General features: G+C 39.8%; 1 protein-coding gene across 1 annotated transcript in view; it reads left to right on the top strand.

Annotated features, from left to right (window-relative positions):
• LOC124272426 (C-type lectin 1-like) overlaps positions 1 to 3,633 on the top strand; it is a 47,932-nt gene extending 44,299 nt beyond the window's left edge. The window contains exons 2-4 of the mRNA XM_046707592.1: positions 255 to 511; positions 1,790 to 1,969; positions 2,706 to 3,633. Coding sequence (XP_046563548.1) covers positions 255 to 511; positions 1,790 to 1,969; positions 2,706 to 2,938 — 670 coding nt within the window. The 3' untranslated portion in view covers positions 2,939 to 3,633. The remainder of the gene's footprint in view (positions 1 to 254; positions 512 to 1,789; positions 1,970 to 2,705) is intronic.
• The last annotated feature ends 11,033 nt before the right edge of the window (positions 3,634 to 14,666 follow it).

Below are 14,666 nucleotides of genomic sequence, written 5' to 3'. Positions count from 1 at the left end.
GACCGTTTTAGTTATATTTCAGGTGGGTAAATCTGTGGAAGAGAATGGACTATTGAAGGATATCAGATCATCGACAGTATGAAACCAAACCCTCTTGGCCAAATACTTTTGCTTCAATTTTGCCAGTCCGACTTGGTTGACCCATGTCCCCGTGTGGTCATCACAGTATGATGTGTGTATTTATGCGGGTGTGTGTGTGTCTGTGTGTGGGTTTTTAAAAATGTGTTTTCCAGCAATTTGCTTTCATATTTCAGCATTCAAACACAGAGAAGGACGCGACGCCATCAGTTTGATGATCTCTGGATCATTAACCACGTCGTTGATGACCGCTACGGCATCTCCTCCACTGCTGCGTGTGCTGTCATATGTGCGACATCATCCAGCTGTAGGTCATTCACTTATCACGAGGCGAATCGACGCTGCCAACTGCATTCCTGGGCCAACTTCTTTCCAGCAGCAACTGCAACTACGATTCCCTACCCTGGGGCGGCATACTTCGCTTCTTTATTGGGTAGGATGATGAAATATTCAGTGAGTGAGTGAGTTTGGTTTTACGCCGCCTTCTACAATATTCCAGCAATATCACGGCGGGGGATACCAGAAATGGGCTTCACACATTGTACCCATGTGGGGAATCAAACCCGGGTCTTTGGCGTGACAGCGAACGCTTTAATCACTAGGCTATCCTACCGTCCCGAAATATTCATTCGCTGTGTTATGACTGGAAACAGATTACAGCTTTAATGATAAAACTAATTATGAACAATTTTGCCGGGACTCAGGGAATAGTCCAGATTATGGAGAAATCCGGTTCACAAAGAGTCCGGATTTGACAGAGTCCACTGTACTTCCAATTTATTTAGTCACACATCAACGGATATATTTGCAATAATGTCCACAAGAAACGTAATTTTATTTAACGTCGTAAAGAATATCTGGGTCTAAGAACTTCCGTGTCTCCATATCCAGTGTACATGCCGTGAAACACTGATCAAAGCTGCGATAAAAACCAAACCCACTCACACATTTTGAATCCGTGTAGGGGGTTCCAATGAAATCATTAACCTTCAACTCTATAGTGATATGGGCCAAGGTTCTTATACTCCAGAGAGCATTCAGTCAACGTTCAGGACACTTTCTCAAATAGGCCGAAAAAACTCCCACAAGGTTCAAAAACTCTTTCGTTGGGCGCCAATAAATACCCTATATTTGTATTATTGATGATTTGCACCCAAATCACTGGAGTAATTTGAGCCTTGGGCCGAGCTTGGTCTCTAGTACCGATGGCCTAAACAGTGGAATAGCATTTGCTTATTTGATTATGAAATCTCTCGTCATCACTGTCTGTATGCCGTGTGTCTTTACTTTCTGGTACTGTTGGAATAATTGTACATTGGCGACATATATGCTAAAAGAAGGAGTAAGCCCTCAGCCATCCGAGGAACACATTACCCATTTAGCCCGTAGTCTTCAAAACTTGACTTCCATGATACTTCTGTCGCTCTTCCATTGTTTTTGCATGCTGTGTTTTCTTCGTATAAGGGGAGTTTGACACCCTTATAAGGTATCATGTGATATTCTCGGGGCTGTGCCTATAATTTTCATTTAACCATAAATTTTCATTTAACCACTAGTTATCTTTCAGATCAAGCATGGAAACAAACAAAGTTTTTCTCGTTTTCAAAAATAAATAACCCAGAGGTCGGGCATTCAGTAACCAAACCAAATTCATGTATCAATTATATTCATTATTCTTGTCCCAATTCGTTCCTCCTTTCTAATTCTACAGACTGTTCAGGTGCCAACAGGATCTACAGCCCCATAGAAGACATATGCATTGAGGTCATGACAACCACAAAAAGTTGGCATAATGCAGACAACACGTGTAAGAACCTGGGCGGTCAACTGGTAGTGGCGGACACTGAAGGAAAGTTCAACTTCATTAAGACAACGCTGCAAGGTTCAGCTGGTAATGCACCGTGGTCTTAAAGAGGTTTAGTGATATGACGAAGCAGTGCTGTATTTTAATTATAAAAGTCTATCTAGGTGTTGGGTATGAGGATGAAGATGATATCCCACCTTTGTTCAAACCAGTGTTTGTTTGTTTGTTTGTTGTTTAACGCCGCTATATGGTCTGTAAATAATCAAGTTTGGACCAGACAATCCAGTGATCATCAGCATGAGCCCCAATCTACGCAACTGGAATACGATGACATGTGTCAACCAAGTCAGCGAGCCTGATCACCCGGCCCCTTTAGTTGCCTCTTACGACAAGCATGGGATGCTGAAGACCAGTTATAACCGGGATCTTCACGGCACTCTTCCTTGAAAACAGCCATTTGCTGTAATGTGAAAGAAAGACTTAAGCTGGTTACAAACCGAAACAGATGTGACAGGACATTCAATTGGTTGTCTGTATGTTTGTTACATCGTACTCAGCAGTATTTCAGCCAAAAGGGACGGTCTGCAAAGATCCAGTCTGGACCAGACAATCCAGTGATTGGCATTATAAGCCTCGATCTCTGCGCTTGCTGTACGATTGCATTCATTGACGAGGTGTTAGGAAGTCTCATTGAAATTCATATACATATTATTAAACAAAACTGATTTAAAACATATTTGTGTGTTTAATTAATATTAACCTTTTAAAATCATTGCATAAGTGTACATTTGATATTTACACTTTGGTTTAACCTGTATTGTAGTCTGGAGTAACACCAATTACTGGATCGGCCTGAGCGACGAGACTGTGGAGAACGGAGTATTCATCTGGTCAGATGGGACGCGGGCAGGCTACACCAACTGGATGCCTGGAGAGGGAGGGAGTTCAACAGAGTTCTGTGTCGAGATGGTCCGGTCACATGACTACAAGTGGAACGACAACCCTTGCTGGGCTCCGCTCAGATTCATCTGTGAATACACACCTAATATAGTGTGATTATATCATTGGGGAACATTCAGGAAGTTTTGAACTACCTAACTAACTTTAATTGAATAACCTTTTGAGAAATATCTATTTTGTACAATCCAGTTATTTGTACTTAGTACAATCATCAAAAGTACGCTACTATGGTATAGAATGTAACCCTGTGGCTTGGCATTTCCCAAAACATTCCTCCTAATTTTTGTTTTACGGTTGTAAATGGGTACCCGGAAGGATGACATTGTTGTGACTGTCAACCTCTTAATGACTCATTAGACAGATTGGATTGTATACTATGGAATGGGAACTACCCGTGACGATCAGGGTTAGAATTGGTCTTTAGCAACCCGTCCACGTCGTAAGAGGTGACTTAGGGGATCGGATGGTCAGACTCGCTGACCGCCGTCATGTAGCTTAAATATTGCTGAGTATGTCGTTACATGATCAACATGCCAACCCGAGGGAACCGTGAATGAAATTGAGATCAACGCCGATTCTTTGACCAAGGTTATAATGAAGATATTTGAGTATGTATCATTCCATTGTCCATATTTATTTATGTGGATAGGAAAAAAATATTCAATTAATATTTTTCATCCTCTGACCATGCTGTTTTGAAAACAACAAGAAATGTCTGACCCAAAAAGGGCTTATCTGAAATGTATTTCTGGAAAATAATGCATTGCGCTGAAAGAACTTTACTTGATTGAAAGAAAGGTCCGTTACAAAGTTTTAGATGCCACTAAGAAATGTATCCTCAAATGAGTTGATTTAGCATCTCTTTGAACAGTATTAAAGTTACATTGCATTGCCGTAAAAGGCGACTAACGGGATCGGGTGGTCAGGCTCGCTGACTTGGTTGACACATGTCATCGTACGAAGGTCGGTCAAAAGTAGTCGGCCTGACTATATTCTCGATGTCCAATGTTTGAAAAGTTTCCATTTTATTTTGAAGGAATCATTAGCAAAGCCATATCCCAAATTTCACATATGTGGGCAATGTGGCTAACGAGATATTAGTCATCACAACACATTGGGGTATAATATTTCTAAAAACATTCTAGAAAATGAAAAACGATCTGTCATTTGGTACCTCTTGGGATAATGATAAGATTTCCGATAATATCACATTAAATATGTTCAGTATAGTATTGGATGACTTCCCATCATAATCAACAGGCAAAGATTTGGATTGCTTGCTTTATATACTCATGCCAATAATGGTTGTTGGTGTTGGGTGGGGGTGTGACAACCATTATTGGCATGGGTATATTTGGTCGGGGGCTGTTTTTTTAAGGACACCCCCGTTTTAGTCTTTCAAGAACGTTGTGTCCAGATATTCAAGAAGACCCTGTTTACAATATATTGAGAGCTGACACTTGTGTGACCATTCAGTACTTAGTTTAAACCCTTGACATCATGTATGAATAAGTGAAAACATTATGATTACGTCATCTGAAATGGGGGATGGGTTGTGTCTCCAAAACAAGCTCTTTCAGTAAACATGAAGGGGGGAGTCACTAGTAACAAGCGATTGTAGTTTGAAATTGCTTTTTTAAGCACTTTGATATCTAAGTTTGAGTCAGCTTGGTGTGCAACGGAAACACATAGTTATGCAGGTGTTAGCGCTTGCCACCTGACAAACTTTGAACAGTAATCAAGGCGAATATGGGACTTGAACACAGACTCATTAGTTTCTGGTACACGCACAGGACGCAAATGTGCCCTCAGAAATAGTTAGAAATAACGGTGACTCTTAACCATCAAAAATTTATTTCCAGAGTATATTTCGTGCACAATGCTTTGTATATGCATATATATTGGTTGTTTCTGAAATGCAAATATGGTTGCTTTGATTTTAATTCATGTATTTTCACATTTCATGTTGTAAACATAGCGAAGTATGGAAGGTTGAAACTGACAACTTGTTTGTTTCTTGGATTCGCAAAAGTTCTGCTGTGTGAGGGTGGTCTGTAAATGAACGGAAGAAAATCGAGGTCTCTCTCTCTCACTCTCTCTCTATTTCTCTCTCTCTCTCTCTCTCTCTCTCTCTCTCTCTCTCTCTCTCACGTACACACACACACTACCTCCCTATCCCTCTAACACATACACTACCTCACACTCACACTACCCCCCCCCCCCCTCTCTCCTCTCTCTATTGCTCTCCCTCGCTCTACGTTTGTTTCATAGCTATAGCTGTAAAAACAACAAAACTACGTCAAGGTCTCTCTCTCTCTCTCTCTCTCTCTCTCTCTCACACACACACACACACACACACACACCTCCTCCCTATCCCTCTACCACACACACTACCTCACACTCACACTACCCACCATTCTCTCTCCTATCTCTCTATAGCTCTCTCCCTCGCTCTACGTTTCTTTCATAGCTATAGCTGTGTAAACAACAAAACTACGTCAAGGTCTCTCTCTCTCTCACACACACACACACACACACACACACACACACACACACACACACACACACACACACACACACACTACCTCCCTATCCCTCTACCACACACACTACCTCACACTCACACTACCCACCATTCTCTCTCCTATCTCTCTATAGCTCTCTCCCTCGCTCTACGTTTCTTTCATAGCTATAACTGTGTGAACAGCAAAACTACTTCCGTAAAAGGTATTTTTCTCTGGCAAATATATTGCAGTATAATCATAGACTGTCGTAAACCGGAGTTATATTACAGTGAAAATTGTGTTATGATCTTCATGAAAGCGACAAACTATTTCCTTACATGAAATTTCCTTTGGCAAAGTAATTAATCATAACCACGAGTTATATAACAATGTCAATTGTATCATTATATTTAAAATGGAGTGTGTTAGTTGGTTAAATATACCCGACAGGAAATCTCCGGTGACAAATACTACAGTTATACCATGAAGTGTCCGCTTTATGTGTACGAGTGAGACCAGCATTAAGGTAAGCCGGTGTTGTTTGGTGACAACTATTTATATACCCCACATCAAAGGAGGGGTTATGGTTAGGTTAAACCAATATTCATGTGGTAGGGCGACATACGTATACTGGGGTCAGCTACAGTAACCACCACATAAAGAGAACACACATCTGTAACACATGTTATATACTCATGCCAATAATGGTTGTCACCCCCTTAATTCTTTTAATTGGAGAGGGTGTGTGGGTTGGGGGTGTGAGGTGTGTGTGGGTTGGGGTGGGGAGGGGGTGACAACCATTATTGGCATGAGTATATTTGGGATTACTATTTCTCAGTAAAGTACAGATTCTAGTACTTTTGTTGGGTTGAGTCCCATTCGGGGTTCGAACCCAAATTAATTCAAAACACACACATGTTAGTATTTTAGCAATAAATGCGATATGCACCCAAACTGAAACTTAATGCTTGAATAATTATTATCACTTTTCAGCACATTTCTCAAAATTACTATGTTATCAGTGTCCGTCCACACACCCTATTAGCTTCTCCTGTCATTAAGGAGTTGTGGGTGTTCAACTATTTATAATGTGATGTTTTGATTGTCATGGCTGATGTACAAGATCAATAGAGGCTGAAAACATTCAAATAATTATTACAGATATTTAATCACAGTAAAGGCCTACCAAGGCCAGTGAAATATTTTGTACACTATTAATTTCAAAACTGAACGTGAATTCTGTCAATTGTTAAGGAAATAAAAGTTCTGTTTTCAAATTTGCGTTTTCAGTTGGTGAATATATTGAGTATTCTGAAATGTGTTTCACATGTGAAGCAGTTTTCAAACAGACCTGATGTCTTTAACGACTGCTATGAAGTCAATGGCTTGCAAAATGTCGACAAAATACAACTGATGAAAAGATCAACATTATCTCTTTGAATACTGACTACGCATTTTCCATTCCTATTGTCAATTACGTCACATATTATGCTTATTAAGACACTTATTTCTACGCTCAGATTTTATTTAGCATCGTTCCACAACCACTCAGATTGCAGCGTACACTCCCATAAATGAATTTTTGAGATAAAAATTATTATGGCACACGCAGTTGGATCTTTACGGTAAGAAGGCAAATGAACTGTGCTTGCAAAACAGTTACGTATGTATCTGTGTTATGTTTGCGGATACCGTGCTTCATCGAAAAGCGTACCCTCGAGGATGGTTTGAGTGAGTGAGTGAGTTAAGTTTTACGCCGCACTCAACAATATTCCAGCTCTATGGTGACGGTCTGTAAATAATCGAGTCTGGACCAGACAATCCAGGGATCAACAGCATGAGCATCGATCTGCGCAACTGGACACCGATGACATGTGTCAACCAAGTCAGCGAGCCTGACCACCCGATCCCGTTAGTCGCCTCTTACGACATGCATAGTCGCCTTTTGTGGCAAGCATGGGTTGCTGAAGACCTATTCTACCCCGGATCTTCACGGGTCAGGATGGTTTGAGTTCATTAATCATGTATCATAAAATTGCCACAAATAACCCATTCTCAATCGCTTCGGTTTCAACTTGAACGATCAATATGTGTATTCACGTATGATATGCGTATTTAGAACCCATTCCGGCGAAATGTACGTAAAAACATTCGTCTAATTGATGACCTTGTCACTGATATTAATGAACGGGCTGTCAAGGTGTATAATGTCAGCTAAAGGTGTGCCAGTATATCTATCTTTCACTAGAATACGGCTTCTAGTTTTTCCTCTACAAATTAAATTGTCCATATGTTACATTTCCAAAATAGTCGTTTTTCCTTTTTGTTTTAAATAAAAAAATTAATAACTTATTTTGTAAAAATTGCTTAACTATTTGCATATCTAAAGGTCTTCATTTCCAAACTTTAGTTAATAAGCTTGTGCTAACCATTAAAGCAACGTGTACATAGTGTTTCATCCGGAAGGAAAAGTAAACATTTTTCTTTTCAGGATGCTCCGCGACAAAACTGGTATTTAATTTCATTCATTTTTGCAGTACTCATATCTTTCAAAACTTCGGGGTGATCTCTAAATTCAGATTATAGATTATCAACACTGTAAGTAGTGTTCAAGAAGTGATAATAGATAATAGAACATAAAACCCTATCATATCTATTTAGAGTGTCCGTGGCATAAATAACAGGCTTTATTCCAGGCACCTGATTGACTAGAGACACGGAATATAGAACGGGCTTTGGTCACATGGATCTCTTGGTTATTTTAAAATAAGCAATTTTTTTTTTCATATGTATGTTCTTAAATTATAATTATATTACATTCTGTAGAGGGTAATGTCCGAGTAACTCTCCATTCCTTAAAAACAATGGAGCCGAGGCCCATTATTTTTAAGGATTGGAGAGTAACGAGGATATTACCCTACTTAAATTACATTCAAAGTATTGGTAATATTTCTGTTATCAAAATTAGATGTCAAAATGACAAAATGAAGTCTTAAATGTTAAACTAGTACACACCGCTCCATTCCTGAAAGGTAATAGAGCGAGCAGACAATAGAATGACGTCATAAATGTAATTTAAATGTTGGTAGCTGTTTTGAATATAATCAACATTAAATCTTTACCTGATTACACAGTGAGTTTATTATTATGTTAATATGAATGATCTAACAACGTGGTATCATCGAGTAATGGTTGGTTGGTTAGTTGTTTAACCAGCTACATTGTGTGTATGACGGCGGTCTGTAAATAATCGAGTCTCAACCAGACAATCCAGTGATCAACAGCATGGGAATCATCTCCGCAACAGGGATACGATTACCCGGATCGTCACGGGTCTGATAGAGTAATGTTTGCTACTCTCATCTGACGGAATATTCGTGAAGTCTTAAAGCTAAGCACAGAAAGCTTATCAACTAAAAGCACATTCCTGCTTGACAACGGTACAAGATTACAGACAGACAGACAGATTTATTTCATAGAGTGGCCATGAGGCCAATAGTACAGTGACATTTTGACATCATGTTCTTTGGAGCGCTGGCATGAGAAGTACACTGGCATTTAAAAGTATCATAAAACGTTCTGGATTTTGTTTACAAATATGGCCAGGCGTAAAATAACATTTGCATTTTGGGTGTTAAGTAAATTTACAAACTTCTGTATGTTGGGATTTACACAATAATATTGTGGTATATACCTGATGCGTAAATCAGAAAAAACAGGACATTGTAACAGAACATGGTACTCGTCCTGGACAATATTGACGCAATGAGCGCACATGGCAGAACTGATATCATCATCTTTGGATCTTCTATAGGTTTGTACAATCAGTTTACTGATGCCACATCTAAATTTTGTAAGAGATCTGCGGAGTTGCATAGAGGATAATACTTCTAAATATGTTTCATGGACAATGTCATGTTTAAATAGTGAATATGCATACAAATATTTGGAGCTTGCAATATCGGATGACCATTCTTGGTAATATATATCTCTACAGCGTTGTTTGAATAGCTTTAAGAACATATTAGGATCTCAAACTGTTTGGTGGATCCATACATGTGCATAACCGTATTGAAATAACAATGTTGTAACTGAGGAGGTCCAGTTAGTATCTCCATTATCATCTAGATTTTTCATCATATTATAGCAACGTTAAGAGTGTCTTGTGGCTGGCTGGCTAAGTAGTCGTAACCAGTATGATATAACTCTTGTTTTATAATTGACTTGGAGTGGATATCTTCCACATTCCACTAAAACAGCTTTATTAGGAGAGCGATAACCAACTCCTAGGACAAATTTGCAAAACTTAGAGTGGACTTTTTCAATGTTATGACGATACATTGTTCCCCAAATTTCTGAGCCGTAGAGCAAGATTGGTTGGATTTTGCCATCAAAAATCTTAAGGCATGTATCTGGGGGAAGAGATTTAAATCGACATATAAATTTTTTGATAGGATATACAAGATTAGTTGTTGTCCATATATTTTGCCCTTGTAGTATAGGACCGCCTCCGTGGTGTAGTGGTTAGAGCGCCCGCCCGGAGAGCGGAAGGTCGTGGGTTCGATCCCCGACCGCGTCATACCAAAAGACGTTAAAATATAGTACTTGTTGGCCCCTGCCTGGCGCTCGGCATTAATGGGTACAACAAGGACTGGTCGGCTCGGAGTCAGTATAATGTGTCTGAGTGGGGTATTCATGCTTCACTGCGGCATGTTATCCTAGTGGGCTAGCGCTATAAAACCAGCTTCAGTCTGGGCTAGTACAAGCAGTCGCACATACACATACACGCGCATGCACGTCGTCATATGAGCGAAATATTCTCAAGCACGACGTTAAACCCAATTTCACCTCACCACCTCACCTCAATTGTTCATTCATTCGTTTTAAGTCAAGATTTTTTATAAAATGGAAGACAACATGAATATAAACTGAATTCACCAGTACTGGTCCAGACTCGATTTGTTGACAAACAACATCGTACAGCTATAATTCTGCTGAAACAAATATATACTCATGATATAATCACAGTTGTACAATCGACTCTAGATTTCTAATGGATGTGGAAAGGGTTTTGTCGCTTCTAGTATTCACCATCACCTAAATCTGGCAGAATACACAGTGTCAAAACTTCTACAAAGCGTGTCACCTTTTGACAGGTTAGGACCGTTGTAACAACGTAGACAAAGGTGAAAATCAGCCTCTATCTAGAGAATATCTGAAAACTGTTGGTCATTTGTGTATGAAAAAGTAGTTTACAACACAATGCTGCTCGTTGATATGACACATATCTGTTTGAGGACAAGTAGACGTTCAAGCCTTTTCATTGTAGGAATGTCAACACCATTAAGAGCAAATGTGAAGTGAGTTATGGTAAGCTCGTTCAAAGTATCTGTCAGTTCAATGTGAATTAATGGGTATTGTTCGTTAAACGATGTTAATGGTGGTAGACAAGAAAAATCTCGCGACAATGCGTTACTGTATGCAAACATGTCTACGTGCCAACGAACTTTCGTTGCGAATTTGCCCATTCTGACTCAGTAATTTATTTCTAATGTGGGAAAATCCCAAACCTATTGTTATGACCGCAAGTAGTATATGCCAAGGTCTTAAATATTGTCAAATAACTACTCCAGCGGGGGCTACATTTGGCTGTCGTAAAACGTCTCTGTCTTGCAAAAATGACGGATTCTGAATGAAATTCTTGATAGCACCAAGTTCAATTTATTCTGATGCGTTTTACATTCATCATTGGGGCGGTGGGGTAGCCTAGTGGTTAAAGCGTTCGCTCGTCACGCCGAGGACCCGGTTCGATTCCCCACATAGGTACACGATGTGAAGCCCATTACTGGTGTCCTCCTCCGTGATATTGCTGGAATATTGCTAAAAGCGGCGTAAAACTAAACCCACTCACATTCATCATTTCTGGCTGACATGCTGTTTAGTTGATGAAACCATCGATTGAAATATTGGGAAAGATTCAAGTTAGCACCAAGGTTCATTTGTGAATGCTCCAGGTGAGTGTGATGTTGTCAGTCGTGAGTTTTAATGAATAAATTTGATTTTTTAGGTACTTATAGTGTGAGACGCATTTCTTAGCAAGAATAATAACCGACGATATGTGTTCAATCTATAGCTTAACCCATTACAATAATTAGAGTCTGACACGAGATTGATATTTCCTTTTATGTAATTCTTTGCAATAAGCATAGCCTGAAGCTGGTCATGTTAAACTCATCACATGATGGCTGCGCGTAGACTAATACTTGTGTGGTACAGTAATTCTGTGACCTATATTCATCGGTACACGGCATGTAGATAAATAGTTAAGTGACCATATTAGACGGAGGTCATTAGAATGAGTTAATTGACATGACCATTCAGGGGCTAAGTTACTCAGATATTGACTGATAATTAACGCGTGATATAGTATTATGGATGTGATATGGTGACTGACAATAAAAAGATTTTCGCAAACGAACACAAAAGAAATGCTATAGAAATAACTCATTAAAAATTCACTATAAACAGACATATAGCCTCAACCATGACTAGTTTATAGATTAAATGGATCTTCCTGCCCACTGCCAGAAAAAAAAATAGATTTATAGCGCCAAGGTTATCTCAAGCCTCTCTTATAACATTGTTATAAGGTGGCAACAATTATTTTGTTAGGGACCGTTCATAAATTAAGGCTGAGGGGTTGGGGGGTGGGGTGGGGTAGGGTCATTGATTTTGTACGACATGTGGGGGGTGTCACCTACATGTGGGGGGTGTCACCTACTTTGTACATTCACATTGTACATGCTTCTCCGCAAAAAATCAACTTCACACCAATCCCCACCACACTAGCCATAAATTATGAACGTTACCTTATTGAAGTATTGATTTCACTTGAAGACATAATTTCATTTGAAGACATAATTGCTTTCGAAGTAGTCATTAATTTCAAGGTAACAAACCCAGTGTAACACCGATAGCTGCCATGGGTCCTGAGCGACAAAAGGTTTGTAATTTGTTATGCACCGACTATATAATGAAATAGCTGCCCATCATGATATACTCATAAAATGAAAATAAATCTTAATACAAATATTTGAACAAAGAGAAGTGTTAGCGACAACCACATTAGGGAAGAACATGTGTGGAACGCAGAACCAAAACAATTGTTACAATTTTCACACATGCTACAAGCACGAGCGCCACACACAGGCTTTCATATTTTATCACTTTTAAAGAATGTTGATTAATCCCCGTGAATAATTATTTCTGTCAATTACTTAATTACGTTCAATTTTGGTATATGTAATAGAGATGTGACGTCTTCAAAGCGTGGGGCTGTTATTGGTATGCTGGAAACTGGTTGAAACTGGTTGAAGAGCGTGCACTGATCAAGGTGTTCTATGTTTCATTGTGTGGATTGGACAATATAGAATGGTTACCAACAAACCCAAATATGGTGACGGCGAATCAAGTTGTAAACTGCCATCAACCTACTGGAATGCGAGTTTCGGGTGAGACGATTAGAAATAACTCGACGGCATTTTCGAAATCGTCACATTGACCATAAGATGTCAGTGGTGCATGGTAGTCATCGGTCGTCAAGTCTCACTTTGCCTCTCTTTGGCGTCGTCATGTCTGACGTTGTTGTAATGAACGTCAAGCCAATATCAACCCGAGACCCCGTTACAAATTTGGCAGTGGATTGGTATGTCATGGGATGGCATCACTAAGACTGAGTGAACCCCAGTCCATATTGTGAAAGCAGGGCCACTGGGTGAGTGAGTGAGCTTAGTTTTAAGCCACACTCAGCAATATTCCAGCTATATAGCGGCGGTCTGTAAATAATCGAGTCTGGGCCAGACAATCCGGTGATCATCAACATGAGCAACGATCTACGCAATTTGGACACGATGACATGTGTCAACCAAGTCAGCTGTCCTGACCACCCGATCCCGTTAGTTGCCTCTTACGACAAGCATGGGTTACAGAAGACCAATTCTAACCCGGGTCGTTCAAGGGTTAGAGGGTCATTGGACAGCACTATCGGGCAACACTATGACACCATGTGTGCCATTTTCAAGACTTGTGGGTCGACCTTTTGTAATGGAGGACAACAATGCAAGAACTCATGGAGCAGGAATCTTCAATACTCCATGCTCACGTCCAGCAACACAACACCCACGGAATTACTCCAAACCTTTCCGAACACGTTCGTACATGCTATACAGGGCGACCAAGCCAAACTGCCTCAGTTACCTTCTGGCATGTGTCATCTTTCTAGCTCGATGTTGGTCTAACTTCAGCCATACTTCTGTCACTACCAATTGCCATTTTAGTCATTGTGATTATCATCATCTAACTATTTCTAGAAACTAGAAATCTCAATGTTTAGTTACTTACAATACCAAGGGTCCCCTACCTTTTACAAAAGAATATAGGGGCGGTGGGGTAGCCTAATGGTTAAAGCGTTGGCTCGTCACGCCGAAGACCCGGGTTCGAATCCCCACATGGGCACAATGTGTGAAGCCCATTTCTGGTGTCCCCCGCCGTGATGTTGCTGGAATATTGCTAAAAGCGGCGTTAAACCAAACTCAGTCAGTCAGTACAAAAGAAAATTACCTGAAATACATATCAAGTGTTAAAGATGTGACGGCCCTTCTAACCAAGGCACAGACTTTTCAGTCATGATCAACCAAGGCCTAAATATTATGAGAGAATCCTATTTTTGGATAGAAAAGTGAGCGAGGCAGGTCTTCATAGTCTTCCAAAGTCAGATGAGATTATCTCATTCGATGATCAAGCATAACAAAATAATTAATTACAATGAATTCCAACGTATACTTGATAATCATTGGACCTGCTTGTGGCGATTCTTTGTGAAATCTTTGTTTCTCATGATGACAATATTTAAAGATGTTGACGTTGCCTGGCGCGTCATAGAAACTTTGATTAAGTGGGACACTGTTTTCACCAGCTGATGAACGTCATTAAATACAGCGTCAATCCTTATGTTTGATAGTGACTTGAATCATAACAAAGCGATCCATTGTGACGTTAATTCCAATCGTTACTGCCTTTGTCATCCGTCCCAAATATTTCATCCGGGGTTATGTCCCTTGATCTTACAGACGTTGCGATCATCCACAGTCATGAAATGAAAATTACACCCGGTACTGGGATGAAATGTAGACCAAGATGCTGCTGAAAATGAATTAATATCAACGTTCTGTGAGCTTTTGTGTTTGAGTCATACTGAAACAGCCTTTGTTGTGACTTTTTATGACCTTGATTATTTTCGAGGAATTAGCTCTGGGATCTCC

This window comes from Haliotis rubra, unplaced genomic scaffold (assembly GCF_003918875.1).
Source record: "Haliotis rubra isolate DU_JTF1 unplaced genomic scaffold, ASM391887v1 Scf17, whole genome shotgun sequence".
NCBI lineage: Eukaryota > Metazoa > Mollusca > Gastropoda > Lepetellida > Haliotidae > Haliotis > Haliotis rubra.
The sequence above is the reverse complement of the archived record's forward strand: the minus strand, read 5'-3'. Positions and strand labels throughout refer to the sequence as shown.